At 31.9% G+C, this 26,563-nt stretch overlaps 1 protein-coding gene across 2 annotated transcripts; it reads right to left on the minus strand.

The window, feature by feature from the left end:
* Window positions 1-143: 143 nt before the first annotated feature.
* Window positions 144-25,344, minus strand: Gs2 (glutamine synthetase 2). Of its 2 annotated transcripts, none has more exons than XM_014232944.3 (6): window positions 25,233-25,344; window positions 18,982-19,166; window positions 1,746-2,086; window positions 1,488-1,679; window positions 1,324-1,427; window positions 144-1,250 (listed from the first exon to the last, which is right to left on the minus strand). In XM_014232944.3, exons 1-6 carry the CDS (start codon window positions 25,244-25,246, stop codon window positions 962-964), a joined length of 1,125 nt encoding a protein of 374 aa, XP_014088419.1. In that variant the 5' UTR covers window positions 25,247-25,344; the 3' UTR covers window positions 144-961. The 2 variants fall into 2 exon arrangements, with proteins under 2 accessions (XP_014088419.1, XP_014088420.1); XM_014232945.3 differs by lacking the exon at window positions 25,233-25,344 and adding an exon at window positions 21,006-21,273.
* Window positions 25,345-26,563: the final 1,219 nt, after the last annotated feature.

The raw sequence follows: 26,563 nt of genomic DNA on the forward strand, positions 1-26,563 counted from the left end.
CTATTTTAGCTGGGTCAACTTTTTTTTTGCAGAAAGTTAACCTAAGCGATAACACTGACTACGCAATTTTCAAAATAATATTTCCATCAGCGGTGGTTCTCACTGCTACAAAATATGCAGTAATTATTAATAAATATCATAACTTGTTTAATGGTGCATATGTGTTAGTACTTATAGGAGTTTATTGATCAACAGTATCATAATGTCTCGTATTCGGTAATAATAATTTGGCGTTTACAATATTGCACTATGATATACATATGTGTGTATGTGTAAATGAAATCTCCTTGCCTCCTACATACTCGTACAAATGTCTGTATGTATGCATTAATGCATCTTTATTCCTAATACAATATTATTTGACTAAAACTTAAATAATTGTCTTTTCCATATTATCCGTAGCATTGTCTTGCCGCAATATTAGCCGAAGTATAATTACATTTTAAATAAATGGTGGTACATAGTTTAACCGTATATGTGTGTGTATATGTAACAATAACAATCATATACGCGCATAAGATTGAGCAAATACGTATGTGCGTATGGGGGTATACGTATGTGGATATTCAAAAGTTATAGTCAACGATTGCTGAATTATTGTATATAGTAGTCATCATTTGGCCATCCAACAATTGGCTAGTTTGTAGTATATGTATGTTCGTAAGCATATATACTAAATACACTTATGACAAGTTGAAAGTTTAAATTAAAATACTTATGTAACACTACCTTTCCCTTGACTAAGCTGTTGCATGTTTTTGCTTTTGTTTCGTTTTCCCCAATTATAAAGTGTCTCCGGTTTGTGGCTTAAAACTAAATGAATATTTTATTGTCAATTTTATTCGCTGCCTTTGGTTTCATTTCACTTTTCCAGTAACTCGACTCATTGCCTCTTTAGAGAACGTTTTCGTCTAGTACTTTCGCTTTTCAATTGTGTGTATGTGTGTGTGTCCAACTGCGTCTACTCATCCAAGCAGATTGTACGTAGAATGGCCTCCACCACTGAGTAAGGATCACAGTTGGAGCTTGGGCGACGATCTTCGAAATAGCCCTTGCCATCATCATTCACACCACGCGGTATACGAATGGAGCAGCCACGATTGGCAACGCCGGCGCTAAAGTCATTGATCGAGCTCGTCTCATGTTGACCAGTAAGACGACGTGCATTGTCCTGACCCTGTTTGGGATCGTAAGCGCGAATGTGACGCTCGTGGTGCTTTGAGAGTTTCTCAACGGCACTAAGGATTACCCTACGAATCGAAAATAAATGAATTAGTGTAAAATTAGTCTTAATTTAGATGAACTGCATGTGTGTATACTAACTTAATGCCGCCATCCTCACGCATTTTCTTGGTGGAAACGTTGGTGTGTGCACCGGCGCCATTCCAATCACCTGGCATGGGTTTGGGGTCCAATGTGGCGACAATCTACAAATAAAATTTTTTATTTTTTCTCACAACGGTCGCATATGCGCTGCCACCACTTACACCAAACTCTTCGGATATGCGGTGCAAGAGGAAACGTGACATCCACAAATCGTCACCAACTGAAATACCGAGACAGGGTCCCACCTGATATTCCCACTGGGCGGGCATCACCTCAGCATTAGTGCCAGACACTTTGATGCCGGCATACAAGCAGGCACGGTAATGTGCGTCGACAACATCGCGGGCATAGACCTTTAGACAAAAAAAAAAAAATTAAGTCTGATATACATATTTTGCTGCTCATGCATTTAATCATACTTTATTTGCGCCCACACCACAGTAGTAGGGTCCTTGTGGTCCGGGGAAACCATTTTTGGGCCAACCCAATGGATGTCCATCGAAATCGAGGAATGTATACTCTTGTTCAATACCGAACCAGGGCTCTTCGTCCTTGCACTTATTTACTACTTCCTGACAGGTTTTGCGGTTATTAGAGGCGGTGGGTTGACCGTCGAAACGGTAGGTATCGCACATTACCAAAATATTATTGCCACGTCGGAAGGGATCCTTATAAATTGCGACTGGATACAGGTAGGTGTCCGAGTTGGAACCCTCCGCTTGATAGCAGGAACTACCATCGTAATTCCAGATAGGCAAATCTGGAAAAGAAAAATTTGTTTTAGTAGCGAGAACTCCAATGGGAATATTTGCAAAAAAATGCCGTGGAAATAAGTACAATAAGTGTATTTGGATCTACAGCCTCTGTAACCAGAGTTGGTTGGGACAATCCATTCACCTTTAGTAACAGTTATTAGTAACACAGTCTTAACCTAACCTAACCTGACATCGAAAAAGTGAAGAAACTTCCACCATGAAATTTATGGAGTTGTTATAAAGTTCTCATCATATCTTATAGATCGACTGATTACCACGAAATGTCAAGTAGAAGTGGCAAAAAAGATAGTGGTCAACGGTACCCAAACTAAAACCATCGCTCAGCGACTTTATGTGCCAGATTTGTCCGACTGTTCGTATTTTCTACAACCGAAACACAAACATCCACTTCAGTAAATGGATAATTATGCAATTGAAGCCATATAAACGAATTCGAAACTAAAGCCCTCAAAAGGCCTAAAGGTATACATGCAATCTAATAAAATATGTTATAGTATTTGTGTGAAGCAGCTTTGTTTTTTAGTCTGAATGGATTTATCTACAAAACACAGAAGACTCAATGTGCTTCCAGGATGCAACGAAGTCTTTTCAATATGTACATAGGTATGTCTGATGGCTTTCGCATCCACTACAATATCTATTAATCTATTAAAGTCGAGCACAATTGCTTAACAGATTCCTCATCGATAGACATCAAGTTATATTTAGTCCCGCAACAAACATTAGGGCGGTACACAACTTAAGGTTTAAGATCTTTTTAAAAGAAAATTGATTTTTTAAAAATTTCAGATCACTTTAAATAATTTTTTTTTTATTTCGATAGTTTAACCTTTAAAAACTAAACTTTTAAACTAATATCTCATATAGTTTTTGGGTTAAAATCATTTGGAGTTTAGCCACTCAATTTAATCTTCTCCATCAGTTTATCTTTAAAGGCTTTTTAAAGCAATGGAGAACCTTTGTTTTTAGCGCCGTCGAGGATCGCTAGCAACTCAAAAAATACTGAATGTTTTTCTTTAAAAATTGTATTGTCATTTTATTAGAATATGTATAAATATGCACTTTAAATTTAAAACTACTAATATAGAAGTAATTATTTTTTTAATTCTCAGAATTCGTCTTTTTTGTTTCATATTAATTCACATCATAATTAACAAATTCTAAATATTAAATTAGTTTGCAGACAACATCAAAAGTTGCTTGGAAAGATACCAGGCAAGGGCGTGTAAGACAATGTTAAGTGTGGCGCGCGTAAAATTGTGTAGAGACCACCTGATCCGCTTGGCGCATACATATGTGCAATAATATGAATGCATGCGCCTGAAGGTCGTTGAGGTTGCCAAACTTGGCGGAAAAGCAACACATGTATCCATACAAATTTACATGTATGTATATATGTATGTATACTTGTATGCACAAGCGGCATTTTGCTTCCCCAAACAATTTCATGCTTGCTTTATTTCGCTTTTAACATTAGCTGCCAATCACAACTACCGGCGTCAGTGAATGAAACAACAACAATATCAGCAACATTGTTGAATGCAATTCGAGCAATTCTACATATCTACATATATATATGTATATATTAATATAAATATATACATACATATGCGTGTGAATATATAGCACTTGATGCATATATATAATATGAATCACTGAATAGCTGAGTTACTTTTCGGTGACTTGTCGACAGCGTTTCATGACACTCATATGTAAATATTCACACATATTTGTACACTGTTTTTTGTTTTCTTTTTTATTTTGCTCGAAATTCACACTGCCTGCCTTTCTTTGCATCTTATAATTAAGATAATTTGTTTTGCTACGAAATTCGCTTAAATACCTATATATGTACACACATACAAATATATGTACATATTCATACATACATGCATTCACACATGTGTGCGCTATCTTTTGTGTTATTTCCACATGTATGTATGTCTATATGTAGGTATGTATTTGTTTGTTTACGTCCAACAGCTGATCGAGACGACATTTGTTTAACACTCCTTTATTAAATTAAACGCAAATACTCGTGCACAAGTGCAATATTATAAGATTTTCGTTGGCAACAGTAAAGCCAGCGGATTCCGCTTAAAAAAAATTAATAATAATAATGAAAACATAACAAAGGAGTGAAAATTGCTTTCTTTGAACTCGTCAAACCCAATTATTATGCGCAATTATATTATATTAATTATTACTTAATTGCAAATACATATTTTGCTTTATATACGAAACACTTACTTTAAATTAAATCAGACTACGATAAATTCGAAATTAGAGTAATGAGAGTATTCAGCAAATGAGACATACAAGTTATAGAGAATCACATTAGGCTAAATCCACCGTTATGTTCTTTATAAAGTAAACCGGAAGAGCAGAGATCCTTGAACTTATTGCCATATATTAGGAATATATATTTCCTTCCATATATTTGTTAACTAAACAATCTATTATTTAGACATCTAAACTTAAGAACATGCCTATTTTCTAACTGGAGACGTAATGAAAATCTTACGTACTAAATATTGTTCAAATATGTCCAGTTATTTATTATATATAAAATTTCGCTTAAAAGTGGACAGATACCATATCCTTTGTTCTAGTTTGGTACGAACAGATATGCAAGTCCGCTGTATCACTATTGTATTACATACTCGAATTGTATTACTACTCGAAACCACATATTAGACTTGCTAACTTGAAAATAGGTGGATATGCTAATATGAGTGTTTATAAAGAAATTTAATTAAAAATGTGTACTCTACTATTTTTTTTTTGTAAAAAAAAATATTATTAGTATGGTTAAACTTCGATCTCCTTAAGGGGTTATAACTATTAATAATTCAGAAAAAATCGCGTAGTTTTTGCGACTTTTTTTGAAGCGAATAAAGAGGTATTTTATTTAATAAATAAATACAAAAATGTATATTTATGGGATTTAATGTATGTACTTTAATAATCGGCGATTCATTTTGGAAATTCCGTTGATCCCATAGTCGATCGCCAGTAGAACCTTCGCCAAATTGCGTTAACCGGTACAAATTTTTCTGCTTAAATTAACTAAATCCAAAAACCAAAAATATATTATTACAATACTTTAGATGAATACATGTAATGATTGAAGAACTAGTCAAAATTTTGATTTTCGACAAAATGGCGGCTTCCCAATAGTAGTCGTTTTTTCTGACAAAATTTACACTTCAGAGTGGCTTAAAAAATCAAAATTAATATCGAAAATGTATATTATCATTTCTTCAATCATTACTTGACAAATATATCTAAGAAGGTCGTTTCAACTCCATTAGTCTAGCCGTTTCAAAAATATTTTCCTCACAGACTCTGAAAGCAGTGTTTCAATAAAAACGCGTTTGATGTTTTGGGAGCCGATTGCAAGTACGCCCTTATCTCCGAAACTATTTGCCGGATCCATTTCAAATTTTCTCAGAACATTTTTAAATATATATACATTTGATTTATATATAAAAAAAAGTTTAAATGGTTTGAAATTCCCAAGTCGATATAACCACTTAACACACTGTAACTGTAGATTTCTATAGCAATCTTTGATGCATGCTAAGCTTATAATTATTAAATTATAGAATTTTGTTTTTATAACGATCGCTTCGCAATTGAAACTTTCATATCTCTGGCAAGGTTTTCTGTAATAAATATATGTTAAAGTACAGCATAAATTGTGGCTAGAAAATGTCACATGATTTATACGACTATAACCACTTCAGACTAACACAATATTCAAGAATAAAAGAATTACATAATGAAAGTGTTACAATATGACACTTTCCGTCAGTAAACTCAATGACTTACGAAATAAACTTAATAAAAATTTTATCAATTATACAATCGTATCAATTTATGCATTTTATAATTTTCGATCGCATGCGCGAAAAAAACATCCACACACACACCCTAGTATCCATATCAGTTCCGTCAATAATAAGTGCATTTAAATCGCGGTGTTAAAATGCAACCAATAAATTGATAAAATTGCGAAAATTACAGAAAATGCAATAATAACCAATTTATGCTATCAATAGGCGCTCATTTGTCAACTGGACGAATAAAGGTGTCGCCAGACGTGGCAAGTAGAGTGATTTCAAAAGTGTATCTTCGTTTACGAAAAGTTGCTTGCAATGTCAGTTTGAGAAAGTACTTTGCACTATTAACTTTATGAGATCACTTCCGCTTTCCGTCTGCAACTTTCATAAATGTAATGCGATCACGTGTGTCAGAATATCACAACATCAGCAAGTGTAGAATAAATTGCGAAAAAATGTGTGGCACTATCTCCGAATTTACTTGTAACAACACCCGACTGCCTACTTTCTAGATCTTTAAAGCACTTGCAAAAAGTTACTTTTGAATTTCCTTATTTTTCTCGTATAAAACTGGGGGACACATGCACTATAGTGGATATTTCCTCTAGATTAGCAAATCATAAAATATAAAAAAATATTAGTTTAATTTTTACTTTAAAAAAAGTAAACTCGCTAGTGCAATGAGCCTTGCAAACTGATTTCCTTGCACAAAGTTACTATTGAATTTCTTAATTTCTCTTGTATAGAACTGGCCACACTACTGTTGATATTTTCTTCATATAAGCAAATTAAAAAAATAAATAAGATTACTTATTTTTACTTCAGAAAAAGTAAACTTGTATGTGCAACATCAGCAAGTTTAAAGTAAACTTTTAAACTGATTTTCTAATAGATAATTGTAGATAAAGTAGTCACAGTATGCAAATTTACTTTCGCAATTTATGACCGACAAATGAAAATATACTTTTCGACTTTCGACCTTTTCAGGTTTTATACGAGCAAGCAATTTTTGACAGCACCATTGGTTGCAAAAGCACTTTTCCATGCTATGTGTGAACACACCTTAATTGCTACAACAAAAAAGAGTTTGTATTGTATTGAAAAATATGTATAAGCGAAAGCAAAAAAAAAAACAACAATGATGGAAGACAAATATGCAAAGCACACAACGCCAAACAGCAAATCCTAATTGGAAAAGAGTAAAGACTCTAAATTAGCAGCAAAATCATTGTCAATAAGGCAATAATTAGTAGGGAAATGTGACATTGAGATAATTGCTAATTTTCTATGTACATTACATTAATGTTTGTGCATAGAAAAATTATCTATAGATCATCTTGTGTAAGAAATTGAAAAATAAAATTAATATTTTTTTCATATTTTTTGATAGATAATATCTTCAAAAATAACGCAAATAGCTCTCGACTTACAGCTTTCTAAAGTGTATCCGCTCAATTTAATCCGCTCTATCAGGTTATCTTCAGCGCGATTTTTTCAAAACTACTTTTTTCTAATTTCCAATCACTAACAAATTTTTTTGCATGTTCTGTATATAGTTGTCCATACAATGCTCTACCAGTTCTTTGGTCTGATTAAAATTCGAACCTTAGCACTCCAAAAACGATGAAAACTTTGAGTGAAATTCAACTTTATATAAACGCTGCTGTGTTATGAATTTTTCATATTTTTTTTTTTTTGGCCGTAGGTCAATCCATTCTATGAATAATATCTTCTAGAGAAAGCTTTGTTTTTAAATTTCATCCACGGAGAAGGCTAGAAGCACTGTCGCAGTGGAGGAACTTTTTCTTGCGTCGTCGAAGATAGGCAGTAAAGTAATTCGAAAAATTTTTTTTTCTCCAAAAATTTAACTGTATATTCTTAAATATATATTTGTACATATATATATGAGATATTGCGACAGTGATTCCAGCCTTTATATTACATATATATATATATATATATATATATATATATCTTTAAAATTTAAAACAATTTTAAATTCCCAAAACTCGCTTCTTTTTTTTTTTAAAAAGGCACGTTGGTCCATTAAATTTCAATATCGTTCAAAAAAATGTTTCATAGTATAGTGAGGTTAGTTTAGGTTTAAAAGGTTGGCAGTAAAAAATATGAAAAAGTTAGCTTTTATTCTTAACGTCTTTAAAAACTTTAAGTTGTTCTCAAGCTATGTTTTGAAGATAACATGTATTAATTGTATATAAAAGCCCAATACAATTTGTTATACGAGTATCATACGTTAGCACTTTTTCCTGATTTTCGTATTTTCCTGAATGCTTTTATAATTACTATTCATACTCATTATTAAATCGAAACTCATTGTATTTAATTAAAATGCGAATAAACGCTTGATTATGTAATTAACGCAAGCATTACATGACGGCAATGATAATGCAAAACGTGGCGAATTGACAAATTGCAGCAGGTGCAGAGATGCGCAACTTTATTATCACCTACTACTAACTTACGCCACGCCGTTTACTATATACAGTACACATACTTATGTTGGATTAGGGGCACAGTAAAGTGTACTCAGATGTAAGGCGAAAGATAACGAAATCAAAAAAAGTAATTTGCGAACATTCCTAGCATAAGTTTATTGCATAACAATACGTTCTGCTTAGGCTTAAACAATAATTCCGCGATTTGTTTATGAAATAAGATGGACGCCTCCAAATAGTCTCAGCACTGTCTATAACAACACTTCTGAATCGCAAACAAATATATATATAATTTGGAATATTTAATGCATTTTTTAGCTGCCTATCTTCCTCTCTGCCTGGCTAAGCTGTGAGCTGTCAATTGGCCGTCCAAAGCTGCCACTGAAATCGAGCAGCTATAACACTGTGCGCTGCTGTGCTCTGGCGGTTACAATTGTTGCGGTTTGTTGTTGTGTCGTATTTAATTAAAATATTAAATAGTATTCAATTTCATATCAAAGTGGCGTCCCGCAGTGCGAAAATTCATGCCGTGTCTATTTACATACACACAAAGAAACATACACACACATATATATATACATACATACATACGTATGAGTAACTTTATTATTTTATTTGCTGTTTGCGCCTAAATGTAATTTAATAACGCAATTGTAGCAAGCAATTACTTTACATGTTTGACGTGCAAAAAATAATAAGAATAATGGAAAATTAAATAAAAGTGAAAAAAATAGCAAGCTATCAATGTCTATGCTAGTTTCTAACTGTATCACCCTCCCTTGTCTATGGTGTGGACCTACACGCGTTTGCTTGATTATATATGTATGTACTGACACACTCTGTGTATGCTCGTAAGCCATATTTAAGTGTTCCAAATTATCTGGGTACTTTCATGTTAAATTATATTTCATTGACAATGCAAATGATCGCCTGTTAGATTGCCCGTCTGTCCGCTTGTCATCCCCACAGCCATGCACACGAGTGTATCGTTCGTAAGCCTTCGTTTCCGCTTAAGTAAATTACGACTGAATTGAGTAGCTCATGAAATTATTCGTGCATAAGTGGTTTTATATACAGTTAGTGGAAAATACTTGTACACGTGCAATTGACTTTTCGTAAAAGTGCTTCGCAAAACAAAAAAAAAAAAACAATTGCAAAAAGTCCTACTTGAATTAATGAAGTTAAAAGACTTTGCAATTAGTTGGGTATTTTTATAATTAACAAGGACAATTCGAAATGTGCGTCCATTTGCTAGCTAATATTAGCTTTTTTCTATTGATGTCAGGGTTTTAAGTATAGAATTTCAGAACGCAAAAAAACAATATATATATATATATATATGTATGTATGTATGTATATAAATAGTAATTTATATAATGTCCTTGTTTAGCGCCATATTGCACTCAATTGTATAAGAAATCGATATACTAATGTACAGCAGTTGTAATTATCAAAAATTTCATTATTGTTATGTAAAGTATGCTTTAAGTAGGTTTTTATCGCTGGAATTGTGTTATTTAACTAAAAACTATTTCAATAATAGCGGCGATATCAATTTCAAGTATCCGATTGTCTCGTGAATAATTTCCATGACACCATTCTCAGTGAAACTCAAGTGTTTTCTCATCATTTAGTATTATAATAATAAGTGTGACACAAATTAATGTTTTGTCGTAGGTTGGTTCTAAATAAGAACAAATGTACACACATATACATAGACAAGAATAGCTCATGATTTTTTACTTAACGTCAATAATCACTAACTTATAAAAGTTCTTAAAATCTTAAAAAAATGTTAAACCCTTTCACTTCAACGATTAATACCATATGCTAAGTTTACTTAAGGGTTTGTACCCTCTTGTGAAATACAAAAAATCGATTTTTTTATTTTGCATATATGTACATACATATGTATATCTAATGTACATATATGTATATGTGTCTCCGAAAATTTGAAGTTGATCCGGCAAATAGTGTCGGAGATATGAACGCTTTTGCAAGAATTAACTTAAACTTTAAACGCGTTTCTTCGAAAAGGCTGGTTCAATCGACCCACGATTATTACACGATCTTCCTTGTAACAATCGAAGGAGTCAGATTCTTGATAAAAATTTCGATTTAAAATCGTAAATTTTCCCAAAAACGAGATTTTTGGGTAGGCGACCATTCTGTCAAAAATTAAAATTAAGTCTAGTCAGTCCTTGGATAATTTAATAAAATTGTTAGTAAAAATTTCCTAACACGTAGAATTTTTTGTGTTGTTGTGTAGTGGTCAAACCACCAATATTTACTAATATGACAAAAATGGAAATTGATGGAAAATTTTTGAACTCAAATTCGTAATTAGGGCACCTCAAATACCCCCACAGACCACTTAACATAACAGTTTCAAAATTTTCCTTCAGATTTGTTGAGTAGTGTAATTAAAATAAATAACATTTGGGATAAATATACATTACATGTCTTTATTTATTAAATTAAATGCTTTTTCAAAAAATTTCCGAAAAAACGAGTTATTCTGACTTACAAGTGGATATAACCCCACTGTGCAAAATAATAATGTTTTCCAAAAAAAATTTCCCCCTAGAAAATTCTATACTTCTAAAAAGACAATCTTTACTTTGTTAAGTTTAAATTATTTTGCTAAATCAAGTGCGATCTAGCTCTTCTGAATTTCTTTAATAGCAAAACCATCCAAAAATATGTCTACTTTCAACGGGGTAAGTATGTATAAGCTCACGGCAATTTATACCTTTGCCCCTCAGTTTTTGATATATCGAAATGAAATTTTGCACGTGTTCTTTTCTCACCAAGCAGCTGCTTATTTGTCGGAACCGCTGATATCGGACCACCAGCAAATAGCTGGCATACAAATTGACGAATCAAACTCAAGCTCTTATATGGAAATTTTTTGTTTTTTGATAAAAATATCTTCTTGCAATTTAGCGTGTTTTATTGTCCAAGGCAACGGTTTAATCTCCGAAGAAAATGTAGAGATCAAACCATTATAGCATATAGCTGCCATACAAACTGACCGATCAAAATCAAGTAAAAATCTTTTTATACTCTTTTATGCTATAGAAAATGCACCTGTGAAGGGTATCAAAGCCTTGGGCCAGCCGAACGATTTTTCTTCTTTTTTTCATTTGAATTTGTAGTGAAGCATTTGCAAATAATGCAATGTCATTTATAGGATAATAAATTTTCTGAACACTATTATCTAATAAACTTTTATAAGGCGAAATTGCTTGGTACATTCCTATTTATGCATAAATTAAGCCAGCTATAAGCTAAGTCAATGTGAATATAGTATAATTCTACCGAATTACAAAAATAATTAATAAATTTTTATATTTCTGTTGTGCTAAAGCTTTGAAGCTCGTAAAAACTCAAGGAAAAAATATCTGTGTAAAAAAAACTCAAATCCTGACATAAATTAATTTTTACTTAAATATGAGCAAGTGATTAAAATTAAACACAACTAATTTACATTTGTAATTGTGTGGATAATGTTGTTATACGGTACTCATAATAAATTTTCTAATATTAAATCAAATCAAAGTTAATTTTTTTTATTGCTTTACTGATTTCTTGCCTATACTTATGTATGTATATATTAATGGTGGTATTGAATGTTGTATTTATTAGCAAAATTATAAAAATGAAAGGAAGATGACAAGAAATATGTGACGAAAAATCACTCATACGCCCTGCCCACACATAATATTCTTCAATTACGGTCGCTTTGAAACGCTAATATATAAACGTTTAACAGACAAAATTTTTCACATGCAAACTGAACAGGGTACCTTTAATATTTCACGAAAATATATAAAATATACTAATATTCTTTATTAAAGCTATGCTTCACGATAACAAAATTTTGTGTACATATCGGCTTTTGATGACGTAAAAAAATTAAGCGCAATGTTGACACGTTACTTAATAATAGAAGCGGTAAAATTTCTTTAACATTAACATGCAGAGAAAAACTTCCAAAAATGTGAAAAATAAAAAAATATCGCCGGGTGCGTTACAAACTGGTATTAAAGCGCAAACAGGCATTCGCAATCCTAATATATTATATAATATGATTCGCGCAGCTACTCAAGCGAAAATCGCATTGATTGATGATAAAACATTCAAAAGCCGTTTTGTAAAAAAGGTACAGGGAAATGTGGTTGTTTGGCAACGAAATGCCAGGGCTCCTACATTTCGCTAAATAAATTGCTCATACGCAGGGTACCATATGATCAAAAATTACTCGATCTGGTTCATTTAAACTGCGAAGGGAAATCGAATCGATAATTTTTCTCTTTTTGCATTTTTGGTACAATTTTGTACATTTTGAGTTTTTTTTTTATGTTCTTGTGAAGTTTGATCTGTATGTATAAATTAGTTTGTATTTAGCAGCTGTTTGGTTACAACGCCAAAAACTTTGCCTGTCGATCTTTACCATCGAAAAAAACTTGAAGCTTGTTTGAAATTTTCTGTTTCCAATGGAATCATGGGTACGAAACCATTGAAAATGTTACAGAAGTGGGGGAGTCTACTTCATCACGAACACAAGTCGCAAAGTAATCAGTAAAAGTCGTGAAGTCATCGAACATTTGCCTCATATGAGTTGTCCATCACCCGCTGTTAATGAGAATAACATCGAAAAAGTTAAAGAAACAGTGTTTGTGAGCCCTTGTGTTGATATCAAAGGGATAGCAGAGGATCTCAACATCTCTTATGGATCGACTAAACCATTTCGGTTGATGAAGCGTGGCAATGCTTGACTCGTACCAAAAGGTCTGAATCATTTATAAAAACGAAGATTAGTAGAGGTCTCAAAAAAGATACTTGACAACGTAGCTGACTGCCTTACAATTATAAACCGTTTCATTACGAGGAACGAGACGTGAGTTTATGAATATGACGTCGAAACTGTCGAAGAATATGGCGACTGGCGATTCAAAAATGAGGCGAAATTAGAAAAACCAGTATGCGCTGAACTGGCACTGAAGGCCATCTCAGCCGAGGCTTATAACAAATGTATAGAAAATTGGATTAAAGGTTGGCATGCTTATATTGGTTCAGAAGCCTTGTTTGAAGGTGATAATTAAGATTTGTATTAAAATACGAGTATTTGAAAATGATGTTGTTTTTTTTTGTTGTTTCGTCAAGTCAAATTAGTAGTTCTGGTTTTTCTTTACGAAATATTGATTTTAATTGGTAAAATTTCAGTGAACGCAGAACAGTATAACACGCAGCCGAAAAAATAAAAATAGAACAAAAGATTAAGAGAGAACGTAAAAAGCAATAAATAACTTTGAAACCGACGCCAAAGTTTTCGAAGCTAATCTCAATACCTCTTTAGTATCGCTCGTATTATGTGCAGTTCACAAACTTGCTTGACAAATAATCAAAAAAAATCTTGGTGGAGATAATCCAAATCACGCATACGACACGTTAATTGTGTGTAGTAAATGAAATATTTATATACAAACTCGAGGGCCGCTGATCAAATTAAAGTATTTTTTAACAAGCCTAGACCTTTTAGAAACAACAGAATCATCGTCGGGTAGTAATATTAATAGACAAAGGTCGTTGTGACGTCAATAAAAGCAGATGATGTTAATATAGACTTAAAATCAGCGCTGCTAAAAGTATACATATGTATATGCCTAACTGGGAGACAACTCATAAATATTAATGAATAATTAAATAATTTGCTAGAAAAAGATATTTTTTTTTAATAAGCGGTAAAATAATTTTATGAAAATAAAATAAGTAATCATGTACATAAAATCAGACAGACAAATGTCTCTAGATCTATCAAGATACTAAAAATAAAAAAATAATTCACCAACTATGAATTATTAACTATTTGTGGGTGTATGGGTGTGTATGAGTGTGCATGGCACATAAGTACGTATGTATCGACTCGAGTATAGTGCATAGACACAAGCGGGTACTGCACCAACGCTTCCCATAAACTACTATCACGCTTCGTATAAAATAAACAAAATTAAAATTAGCTAGTTTGCTAGTTTGTGGTTACATTGTGAATGATATAACGGGTGCATAAGCTGCACATTGAAAGCGCGCGCATTGACGAATGTTCTGTCAAACCCACACACTTTTATATACACATGCCCGCACATTCCCACTCATTTGCATGCATATTTATGGAGATGATTTGGCATATTAGCACATAACGGTTTTCATGGACATTCATACGGCAGGGCACTTAGAAATTTTTACAAACACGCTGATTTGCAGTGCATTCAAAGGCGGAGCGCTTGTTTGACTTTTGTCTAACGTGTCACATCTGCTGCCATAATTGTGTCACTAAATATTGTATGTACTCTTGAAATGTGCAAAAAATTGCAATAGCGATAAATGCAAGCGGTTATAGCGCATCCACAGACATAAATATTTGCGCTAAGCTTAGACTGATTTGCTCAGCAATGTCTTTTTTAATGATTTTAGTTATCCGTTGTGCAGAGCGGCAGAGGGGTGACTTTTTGTTACATCGAATATTAAAAAATATATATATTTCCTAACAACTTTTTTCTGTATAACACAGGTAAACAATTTTATAGGAAACTATGCGGAAAGTGGCCAACAGTCAAAAATAGTAGAGTAGATCTAAGTTACTGGCAACTACAAAGTTAGCAGTCAAATTTAAAGTAGTTAGATGCGAATCTGATATGAATGTAGACTATCCACCTATTGGACAGATGGTGTTTTTGAATATTGAATACCATATCATAAACCAGTCACATTCCATTGAATTTACTAGTATTATGTTCATATATTTAACGTCACTTAAAAAGAAAAATTACGTAACTTCACTTTTCATAATATTACAGGTGAGGCGAAAACGATCGAAAATATAAACTGCTCATATTCAAACAAAATATTTATTTTGGTTCAAACTTGGTTATAACTGATAGCAGAAGCTTAAAATTTTGTACGTGTGTGTATGTATCTAATATGTTATAGTGAAACGTAAACAATAAAAAGCTCATTTTGTAATTTTTTGGTGATACGCTGTTTCGCATTTTCGGCAACGATATATATTAAAGCGCTTGATTAACCTTGAAAATAAATACAATTCGAAATTAATGATATCAACCCCCCCCCCCCAAACGAATATAAAGTATAACAAAGTAAAGTAAGAAACTCTGCTTCTTTTGGCCAGACATGTGAATTCATTATAAACGCGCATGCTCTGTGCATACAGATCTAATTAAAACTTCATCGCTAGACGTGTTAAATTCTTTAATAAGTAACACACAGAGAACGCGTTCACACATGAAAGCAAATATTGAACATTGTACGAAGTTAATCTGTACGGTTGCTGAAATAAAACTGAGCTGACGCGTATTTTATTTAATTGCAGCGTAGTGTAAAGGCGCTATAATATAATATGTATGTACATTTAACTTGACTAGAAATTATGGCCATAAAAGCTGACGTGAAAGAGTTTAGTTTAATTTGTTAATTAGTATGAAGCTGATAACGTTTATTTCACAGTTAAGCGGACACTTGGCGAAGCCTGCTTAAGTTTTCCGTCTTCCGTTAAGTGTCTACATATGATCGTATATATATAATATATAATTATATTTATATGCACAAAATATATGTAATATGCTTTTGATATTTATCTAAAGATAGTGCGACGCAAATTTATGCAAAGCAAAAATACTTTATCAGACTTTATCGGTAAACGCAAGTTTCAGGCATCATAAAAATGTGTAAATTGTATTATAAACATGTCTAAGTAATCATATGTAATCAAAGAAAACTACAAAGTTTACAAAAAAATCCATTAGGCGTCTTGGCAAGCTCAAGTATGAATACGAATAATAGTGAAATGGCTAAATAATGTGAAGGAAAACTTTAAATAATAAGGCAGCGCTTACTGGTGGTCAAAAGATAAAACGAAATCTTTATGAGTATATTGGATATTCGATTATTGAAAACAGTAAAAACTTGGCTTGCACAGAAGTTTGATTGAAAGCTATATGTTATAATGGTTCGATATCGGCGGTGATCTTGGGAGAAAAGGACGTATCCTAAAAACTGAGGGACTAGTTTGCATATAGATATTATATAAAGACAGACAGACAAACAGATAGACATGGCTAAATCGACTCAGCTCGTCATGCTGATCATTTATGTAGGTACATATATTTTATAGGGTATCCGAAGTGTCCTTCTGGGTGTTACTAACTTCATGGCAAACTAAATATACACTGTTCAGGATATAACAATGTCATAATTATAATTATTAGTGAAACATTGTACTAGTTCAAGGATTTTCCAAAGCTTAAATGTTTGAAAGAAGCATTTTTGGAGTAGAAAACGTTTTCTGTCACATTTTTCTTATTTTTAGTGTTGACAAATTAACTTACCGTTATGTATATTTATTGGCAAGTTTAAACGATAAGTTGACTTTAATGATTACTAACCAATACCCTACGTGCCTTATGTGGAATATTTGAAATTTCTCACTTAAACAAATTGAAAAAGCGTTGAACTTATTATCCAAAGTTTTTCCCCTCATTTTCAATTCAGTCAGTTAATAAGCACATTGGTTGATACGTAATATGTAAAAAATATTATTCATACTTCAAAGTAATCAAGCGATATGTGAACTTAACGGTTCAACGTCCTGCCTTTGAACTCCCTTCTGAAACATCACAGATAAGAAACTGTCGAATACCTACATATTATCGTCTAAATCCATTGCTTTTTTTGAAATAAATTTACTATGAATGCAGCTCATAAACGGTTTTTGGCAGATAATTTTAGTAGATAATCTAAATGATATCAGTACTCAAGTGGTTAGTACCACATAGTAAAACAAATAGCTCTGCACGATTTGGGGATATTTAAGGGTGCCTATCAAGCTAAGAACTTAAAAACTGAAGGCAAGAAAAATTACCACAAATGGGAGGATTCTGTAACTGATTTCTGAAAACCCTTAATATTTTTTTTCTGTGGCTGTCTGTTCAATATATATACATTTTTTCTAATGACGATAAATTTTCAACAGGTTGAAGGTTTTTCTTCCTTAGAAGAAACTAAGCTAAGCATCATTCAAAAGTAAAAATGGTTAACTTATATAGTTAATTGATAAACGGTTTCAAATTATTTTCGAACACAAATATATAATCTTGTTTTCAACACATTTATAAGGTCTAATAAATATGCGATTTTTTTCTTTGTGCAAGTCCGGAAGCAAAGTTTCAAACATACATACATAAGAATCTATAACCACAGTTTTAAAAAACTTTCGCTAGGCGCTAACCTTTGCTTCTAAACAAAGCATAGCTGCAAGGCAGTCTGTATAGTGCGCAAACGAAAAGACATACATGCAAAATACAATTAATAAATTTTTGTTCGAAACATTACGTAAAGTGAATAATAACAAAAATTCTGCGTCAAGAAATCATTAACTTTTTCTATCTACTGTCTACTTAACAGACACATATATATTATAGATAGTGATGTGTTCATATACTTATGTATAGTGGTACGCCATACATTTTTTATACAATTAAAATTCTATTAAAATAAAAAACAACTATAAGAGTCAACACTTTGAATATACAAGTATATAGAACTACATGTTCTGGTACAAATACAATATGTATTATATAATACATGTATATTTTATTGTATTGTACTTACTATACTTTTGATTACTACCAGCAATAACTATTGAAGTCGTTGATATCGTTTTCACTAGACTAATCAATTATATTCCTATCAATCTATAAAAAATAAAAATGAAAGCACTGAGTAAAGCTCGCATAAGCACTTTGTATTTATATAAATATTTCAACCGCAAAAACTTGGGGAATTTTACCCAATATGCTTGAGGGTGTAGGATGTGTGTTTTATAATTGCACGATGCAATGTAATTATAAAAAAAAACTATCGATTTAGAAAAATTACTGATCATTTACAGCCGCACGAAATTATATAAAAAAATAATAATTATGAACCTGTTTTTCAGTAGTTCTACTACTTAAGACAATTTAGTACTACCTTATTGAAAGAAAAAAACTCGTTTAAGAAAGTCAAGATCTGAAAAAAATTTTGATTGGCTAAAGAAATTTAATAGACGGGTATTCACTTATCCGATCAAAAGAGCCAGTAAGTAAATTGAATAAGAATTGCCTTCCGAGATGTCCTTCTATGGCTAGTTGATGCTTATTTTCAAAAACCATTTAATTTGAGATACTCCATATAAAAACTAATGGAAGGGAAGGGTTTTGACCTTTTAAAGTACTTTTAGCTCCTACTGCGCTTTTCACAGCTTAAAAAATTAATAATTATATCAATAAGATTTCCAGCATAGATCATTAGCGCACTTTTGTCTGCCCATACTACTTTCCATAAATATTTACTACACATTATCGCTATTTAACTATTCCATAGTTTCGTATTAGAAATTCACTACAATGTCTTTTTCCACACACTTGATCCACATGCAGGCGGGCCTTTTGATACGGTGTAACACTTGCATTATTATTTTTTATTTTTAACGGTAGAAATGTTGCTTTATGGACTTACCTTTGGGATCTTTTGGTATAAAATCTAGTGTACGATCCTTGCAACGCAAATCTTGACCGGTACCATCGATCCACACGTAAGTGGCTTGCACAATATTCTCCTTTAAAGGTAGGTTGCGATAACGCTCCAAAATTGTCTTATCGAGTTGCGCATTTGGCGAATCTTCTAAAACGCGAGACGACATACTGAAATTGAATATGCAAAAATATACAAATACATATTTATATAATTACATAATATTATCAACAAAAGAAATTAATATGTGGCATAAACGGAGTTGGCATACTCAAATAATAAAAAAAAAAAACATTGTTCACACAAATTTTATTCCACCAACAATATACTAGCAATACTTAGATTAAAAAAGTTTGATTATTGAAGAATACATTGCAGACTAATACCTTTTAAATTAAAATACTTTACGTGCTCTATAATTATAAATTATATTGGCAGAAGATCAAGTGCAAATGAACGCTCTTATACATTTATGACTTTGGTAAGGGACAGAGACCTTATCTCAACGAATAAAATATCACAATGCTATACCCTCAATACACTCCTGCAAGTGTTTTAAAATGTTTCTACATCTCCGTTGATTTCCGTCAAATTCACAAGAACAAAAAAAATATATATATAAAACAAAGCTGACGATGTTTCTTGGTATCGCCACAATCTTATAAAGATCCCAGTACTAACATACAAATTATAAATAGGTAAAGAACTCATTAAATCAGTCTATAGAAACAAACACGTTAGCAGCTTTTAAATTGCTTGCGTGATTCAATCTTATATTTTGTGGTTTGTTTTCGATGGTTTCTTGTTATTGCGATGACAGAAGCGCTATATTTTAAGAAAACATAGTTATTTAAGGCGCTTAGCTTATTGGACACAAGAAAATTGTCGTAAGTGATTAAATCTTTGTGATATTTACATCAACTATTAAAGCCTCTTAACTAGCACTGAATTTTTTGGTTCATATAAAAATGACGTTTCCAAAAAGAGCAGTTAGTTTTGTAATCAAATAAACTACATCTTAAAAAAAATATTTTTTTATGTCATAAAAATATAAACAACCAAGCTAAAATAACATAGAGAAGGTTTATTAAAATTAAGGCGGCGAGATTTTTATATTAATCAAATAGCAACCGGCCATTGACCATCGATATCGAAATCTCGATTTTATTGATTTTATAAATACCTAAATTAAAGCAACAATAAAAATATACAAAATTCATTATCCATCTCTCGAAGTTTTATAACACCCACAAATAAATGATCTGCGTGACAAGCTGAGTCGATTTAACCATGGCCGTCTGTCTGTCCGTCTATCCTTCTCTATATACGCGAACTTGTCTCTCATTATGCACCCGCGTGAATTTTTGATCTAATTATTGTTTATCAAAAATATTTCTTTATCGACAAGTTTTAAGCCGCAACTAAATCACAGATAGCTTTTATGAAACACCTTTTCATTATCAGAAATACACTCAGGACTTATGAGATAAGATTGCCTGCCCGAAAACGGAAAAATTTATTTAAAAAAAAAAAAACTTTTCCTATAATTTCAGAGTTTGGCTAGATTTTAATCTATATTCCGAACAAGACTGACATATCTAAAAGCGAAACATATTTGATTATTTTATATGCACATATTGTATTAAAATTATTTTACAAATAACGGCTCAGTAGTGACTTTTAATTTCCATGCAAAATTACGATGAAAAAACGTTAATGAAAAAATATTTCAAAATTGTCTGATTAAAACTTTTGTATATCATAAAGCATAGTATTATTGTCAGGATCTATAATTTTACTTCACTTCAATAACTTTAAAAAATATGTAAATTAATATTTCTCGGTGAATTTTTAGATATTTCCAAGGGATATTTTTGGCTTTATTTTTAAATGTTTGAATATTTTCTTCAGATTTTATACAGCTACTCTACTGATGCTTATTATCACATTTAAAAATACTCTAATTATTTGATATTTTAAAAACCACATCAGTTTTCAAACACACCAACCTGCTGAGTTTTTGTATAAATTCACAAGTCTAAAAATTCTGAAAAATATATTTTTTTTTTTGTTTTGGAATGAACCGCGAGATCAGCGTTCGACGATCAGCAACTACAACCGAAAATCGACGATAAAATAAAGGCGCAGGATATACTTGTAGGATATTTTTGAAATACGTAGCGGCGGACACGAGAATGAACCGTTTGCGTTCTTTGTTTCAGAACTCTTCTGTTTCGAGAAATGAGCGCAAACGTTGCTGGAATGCAACTAAACACAAAAACGCTGTTTCAAGTCAATTTATAATAACAACAAATAAGCTAAATTAATTTAATTGTATGTGTGTGTACAACGTGACGCTGCGCAACACAAAAGCTGCGAGTGTATGCGTACGCACATACTCAAACATATGTACACATACACCTACATGATCTCTTATGTATATGTGATTTTTGTTTTGTTTTTACATTTCACTTTGTTTTATTCCTGTGCAAAGGCAAACTGAGTAAATGCAAAAACCATATCAAAACACACTTCAAAACTAAACAACAACAGGAACAACATTTGTATATTTGGTCTAGAAATGTATTAGGTAGTTTGTAGAATAGTGGTGGAAATAACAATAACATTTGACTATCATTTTTGAGCACTAAAGCGTTTACAACAACAAACGTTTCGATAATTGTTTTTGCATTAGATTGTGTTGCGATTATAGAGCACGAGAAACAAGAGCGACAGCAAACAAAAGAGGGAAATGTTGTGAAAATTGCGAACTTTTATTTGTCCGCTCGTGAGTTTGTTAAGTACAGTGCCGATATAGAAATTTGTAGCCGGTAATACGTTTTATTAGACCAGTACAGTTGTTACAGTGGCACAATTTATGAAATTCTATTGCAAAAATTTTACATGGGTTTCCAGTACATGCAATGGCTTGACATGTTTATATTTTTAATACTTTTAATCAAAAATTATTTTCATAAAAAATTTGCTCTGGAAGCGCAAAAGAAGGAAGAATACCATCTAACGACAAAAAGCTGAAAGGTCTTATTGGATCAAACGACTTTAATGAATATATTTAGAAAGGTTGAGAACGTTCAATGTAAATATAAAACAAGTAAAGAAGGGCTCAGTTCGGATGTAACCGAACATTTTATATTCTCGCAAAATCAAATAGTAGACTCGTTTGAGAAAAAAAAAATATTAATACTCACTGTCCGACATATTCGGCATAAAACTGGTTAGAATAACGAAAAGCATTATAAGTAGTATATGGACGTTGAGATTAGTATTAACCCGTTTTCATCAATTTTTGCCAATACCACATACTACTAACATGCCACACTAACTAATAAAATGCTCCCACTGTTTCATTAAGGTACCTCACATACCATCACCAATCATATGGAGTAAAGTCAGACGAATGTTCGAAAATCCTGATATTACTTACATGATGGCTAGGTCCCCGATATCATCCATTTTAGGCACAAAGATACCTTGTTATGAGTAAAACACGCTCTCTCATTTTCATTGAGATAACTCACATATTGGCCGATAGATGCGGTATAAAGTCATCCGAAAGCTCAAAAATCTTTATATTAGGCTATAGGAAGTATTGATCCGATTCAACTCATTTTTGACACAAAAATATACTATTATCGAGAGTTTCATTTACTTATACATTGACCGATATTTTGAGGAAAAAGTCAACTATAGGCACTGGGGTCCACATATTCAGTACCTAGGGGCTTGAACAGTTTTGATTCGATTTAGATAATTTTTAGTCACAAGGTGGTGCTTTTAACGCATTATTCACGGAAAGTTTTACCTCGATACAATCATTGTTGCTTGCATAGTAGAAAGTGAAAGAATCAGATAGAATGTAAAATGGTGTTTTATGGGAAATAGGTGTGTTTGTAATCCGATTTCACCAATTTTCGCACTATAAATATAAGAAGAATGTTATGTACCGAATTTGGTTGAAATCGGTAAAGCAGATCCCAAGATATGGGGTTTCACCTAAAAAGGGGCGGTGCCACGCCCACTGTCTAATTTTGAACGCGGTTCCTATAAAGTCGTATCATACCATCTCAAAGATAAAATTTAATGTCTCTGGCGTGTTTAGTGCTGGATTTATCGCGCTTTTAGTAGTTTTTAACAGTACCGTTATATGGGAAGTGGGCGGGGTTGTCATCCGATTTCACCCACTTTCACACTGTCGATAGAGGTGCTAAAAACATTAGTTCTCAGTGAGTTTTGTTATTATAGCATTAGCGGCTTAGGAAATATGCACATTAAACCTATTAGAGGCGGGACCACGCCCACTTTTTAAAAAAAAGTTTTAACTGCAGATGCCCCTCCCTAATGTGATCCTGTGTACCAAATAACAGTCTTGTATCTTATTGCGGAGCTTAGTTATGGCAATTTATTCGTTTTTGATTAATTACGTTTTGTGGGCGTGGCAGTGGTCCGATTACGCCCATCTGCAATACCAACCGTCTTACGGTACCAAGAAACATGTCTACCAAGTTTCATAAAGATATCTCAATTTTTACTCAAGTTACAGCTTGCACGGACGGACAGACGGACGGACGGACAGACAGTCACCCGGATTTCAGCTCTTCTCTTCATCCTGATCATTTATATATACATAACCCTATATCTAACTCGATTGATTTTAGGTGATACAAACAACCGTTAGGTGAACAAAACTATTATACTCTGTAGTATTTGGCCTTAGAGCCATTCAAATATAGGTCAAAATAAACTTTATTTCGACATATTCCTCTTAAAATGAGTGTTCAAACACGGAAAAAATAGGTATACAAGTATAAAGTTTGCAACGAGTTTTGTAACACACAGAAGGAAACTGCGGAGGCCCTATAAAATAAAAAATGATCACCATGACGAGCTGAGATTAAACCAGGTCTTTTTTTTCGTATGTCTGTTTATATAATACATATACATGTATAAGTCTGTGAGTTTTTAAGATATAGCTCCGAAATTTTGCATGTCCGAACCGTCGATATCGGACTAGTATAGCATATGCCATACAAACTAAACAATCAAAATCAAGTCGTTGTATGAAAAAATTTGTTAGTTGACAAGGTATCCTTACGAAAGTTGGCATTAATTATTGTCCAAGGCAACGATACAATATTCAAAGAAATTTTCCAGATCGAACTACTATAGCATATAGCTCCCTTACAAATTGAACGATTAAAATTAAGTTCTTGAACGAAAAACTTTTTTATTTGACAAGATATATTCACGAAATTAAGTATGGATTAATGTCCGTCCAACACTACAACATCTGAAGAAATTCCCCAGATCCGAACACTGTAGCATATACTTGTAGCTGCACAAATTGAACGATTAAAATCAAATTCGTTTATAAAAACTTCTTTAAGGTTAAAAGCTTTTAAAAAGGTAGCTACAAAATAAAAGACTTAAGACTGTTTTATTTAAAAAAAAATACCTAAAAATGGCACACAATATTCCACACCTTGATCACGAAGAACCTCTTGAAGAAAAGTCAAAAGATCTACATCTAATTTAAAAGATATATGTTTATAAAGTGGCGTTAAGTTAAAAGTTTTTATCCGAATGAAAAGGTCATCATTGGTTACCAGAAAACCTATATACAGAACCTACAAACAGAATGACGTACAATCAACCACTAATTCTGTAATAAATTTCCTCAGACCGTTTGAAAGTTTTTCCTATGACATGAATTCTATATAAATACAACAAAACAATTAGGTAATCGTTCAAAGAAATATCGAATAAGTCGAAAAAAAACGAATCATTAATATATATTCGTGTCTGTATTTGAAAACAAAGCCATATCATGATCACCCAATAACGCCAAATTGGTGAATGAACTTCACTAAATAAAATACTCTGCTTAGTCTCAAATAGATGCATTAGTTTAACTTCAGGTAATCTTTATATCAACAAATGATATCTTAACTAATTTAAAGCATGGCAGCGGCTTCGATTGAATTCGCTAACTATCTCTTAGTGCAACTTGAGTTATATTCCTCGCCGAAGGTAATGCTAAATTGATGAAAGTTTTTTTTATTAAAAATACGGTTTAATTTGAAATGCTATTTAGGATAAACATTTTCAATTTAGTTAACAATATAGTTTCTATGTTCCTTTTAAGTTTATTTTTAAATTAATTTTCCATTTTGTGTATACATTTCATTTTAATATATTAATTTTCCACTAAGACTTACGGTGTTTTTTTCATTGTTTAAATTTACACTTATTAAAAAATTATAACAATTAAATAATGTCTCTTTAATGTACAGAATGAGCACTTCCGCTTATCACAATGAACGATTTGGTAACTTTTAACACCTGTAGCCGATTATCTGCGTTTTTATAGACAATATTTTTGCATTGATTTTCACACTTAGCCAACTCATAAGAAAAAATGCGCAGTTATACAAATCTTTGTACATGCATACTCTGCAGGAAAAACAGGGAAAAATAAATACATTTTAAGACCATCGTGGGTCCAATATTGAAAAGTTAAAGTGCTACTTTAAGGTTATATTAACTGTGAAATAATCGCAACTAGATAAAAACTTTCATTCTTAATTTCTATTTATAATTCTGTCGCTGTTTAATGGAACAAAAACGCAAAGACCCAAACGCTGTAATCAAAATAGTGCAACGACACCTTATATTGAAAACTCTAGACCTGGTGTTATGAAATAAGTCTGCCAGTAGTGGTGCAAAAGCATTTGTAAACGGTCCAGTTAAGAAGCAGTACTATTTTCAACAGGGTATGTATCCACAATTTCTTGAAAGCAGGGTTGCAAATAATGCATACAAAAGAATAATTGAATGAACGTTTGAAATAATTTTTTTTCTTTATATTGTAATTCCGAAAATTTTAAATAAAGGAAATTTTTAAATTTTAACTCTCGAATACCGGTGCAAATTTTTATTTTTTATTTTATATCTCAGAAAATCTTTGATTAAATAAATTTTTAAATTTTAAATCTCGTAAACCAGAAGGAAAAATAAAAAAAAAGTTTAATTCCAAATACGGGATTAAAGAATATAAAAGAAATATTGATCCCAAAAACCGATTTAAAAATTAATTTTTATTTTTTCAAATAATTAAAAATTATATTTTCAGTTTTTAAAATTTAATTTTTAATTATTGTTTAAATTATTATTATTAAATTATTTTTATTTCAACCAATGTTGAGATTAAAAATTGAAAATCTAATATTTAATACAAATTTTTTTAATCAATAAATTCACAACCCTGCTTGTAAGAAGGTATATTTTTGTCTTGAGGCAAATTTTTTGATTTATTTCATTTTATTGATTTTTTCCATTGGTGCTAATTAAAAAACAATAAAAACTATTCACATTAATGGCTAAAGGAGGAACGAGTAGATCGTTAATTAAAATGAAGGATGATAATTGGTTAAAAAGTTGTAAATGAAAGTTTATTCACAGCTTAATGTGAACACGAAATATTATTTTCTTAAATATTTATTAATTTTTATGTTTATAAAAAAAAGTTTTACTCACTTGCACATGTACA

Source organism: Bactrocera oleae, chromosome 5, assembly GCF_042242935.1.
Source record: "Bactrocera oleae isolate idBacOlea1 chromosome 5, idBacOlea1, whole genome shotgun sequence".
Classification (NCBI taxonomy): Eukaryota; Metazoa; Arthropoda; class Insecta; order Diptera; family Tephritidae; genus Bactrocera; species Bactrocera oleae.

Excerpts from the sequence above, each read along its gene's own strand:
- Gs2 (XM_014232944.3), bottom strand. Across the intron at positions 2,087-18,981 it reads TATACCAAAAGATCCCAAAG|ATTTGCCTATCTGGAATTAC; the intron begins GTAAGTCCATAA and ends TTTCTTTTCCAG. Across the intron at positions 1,251-1,323 it reads CGTGAGGATGGCGGCATTAA|GGTAATCCTTAGTGCCGTTG; the intron begins GTTAGTATACAC and ends TTCGATTCGTAG.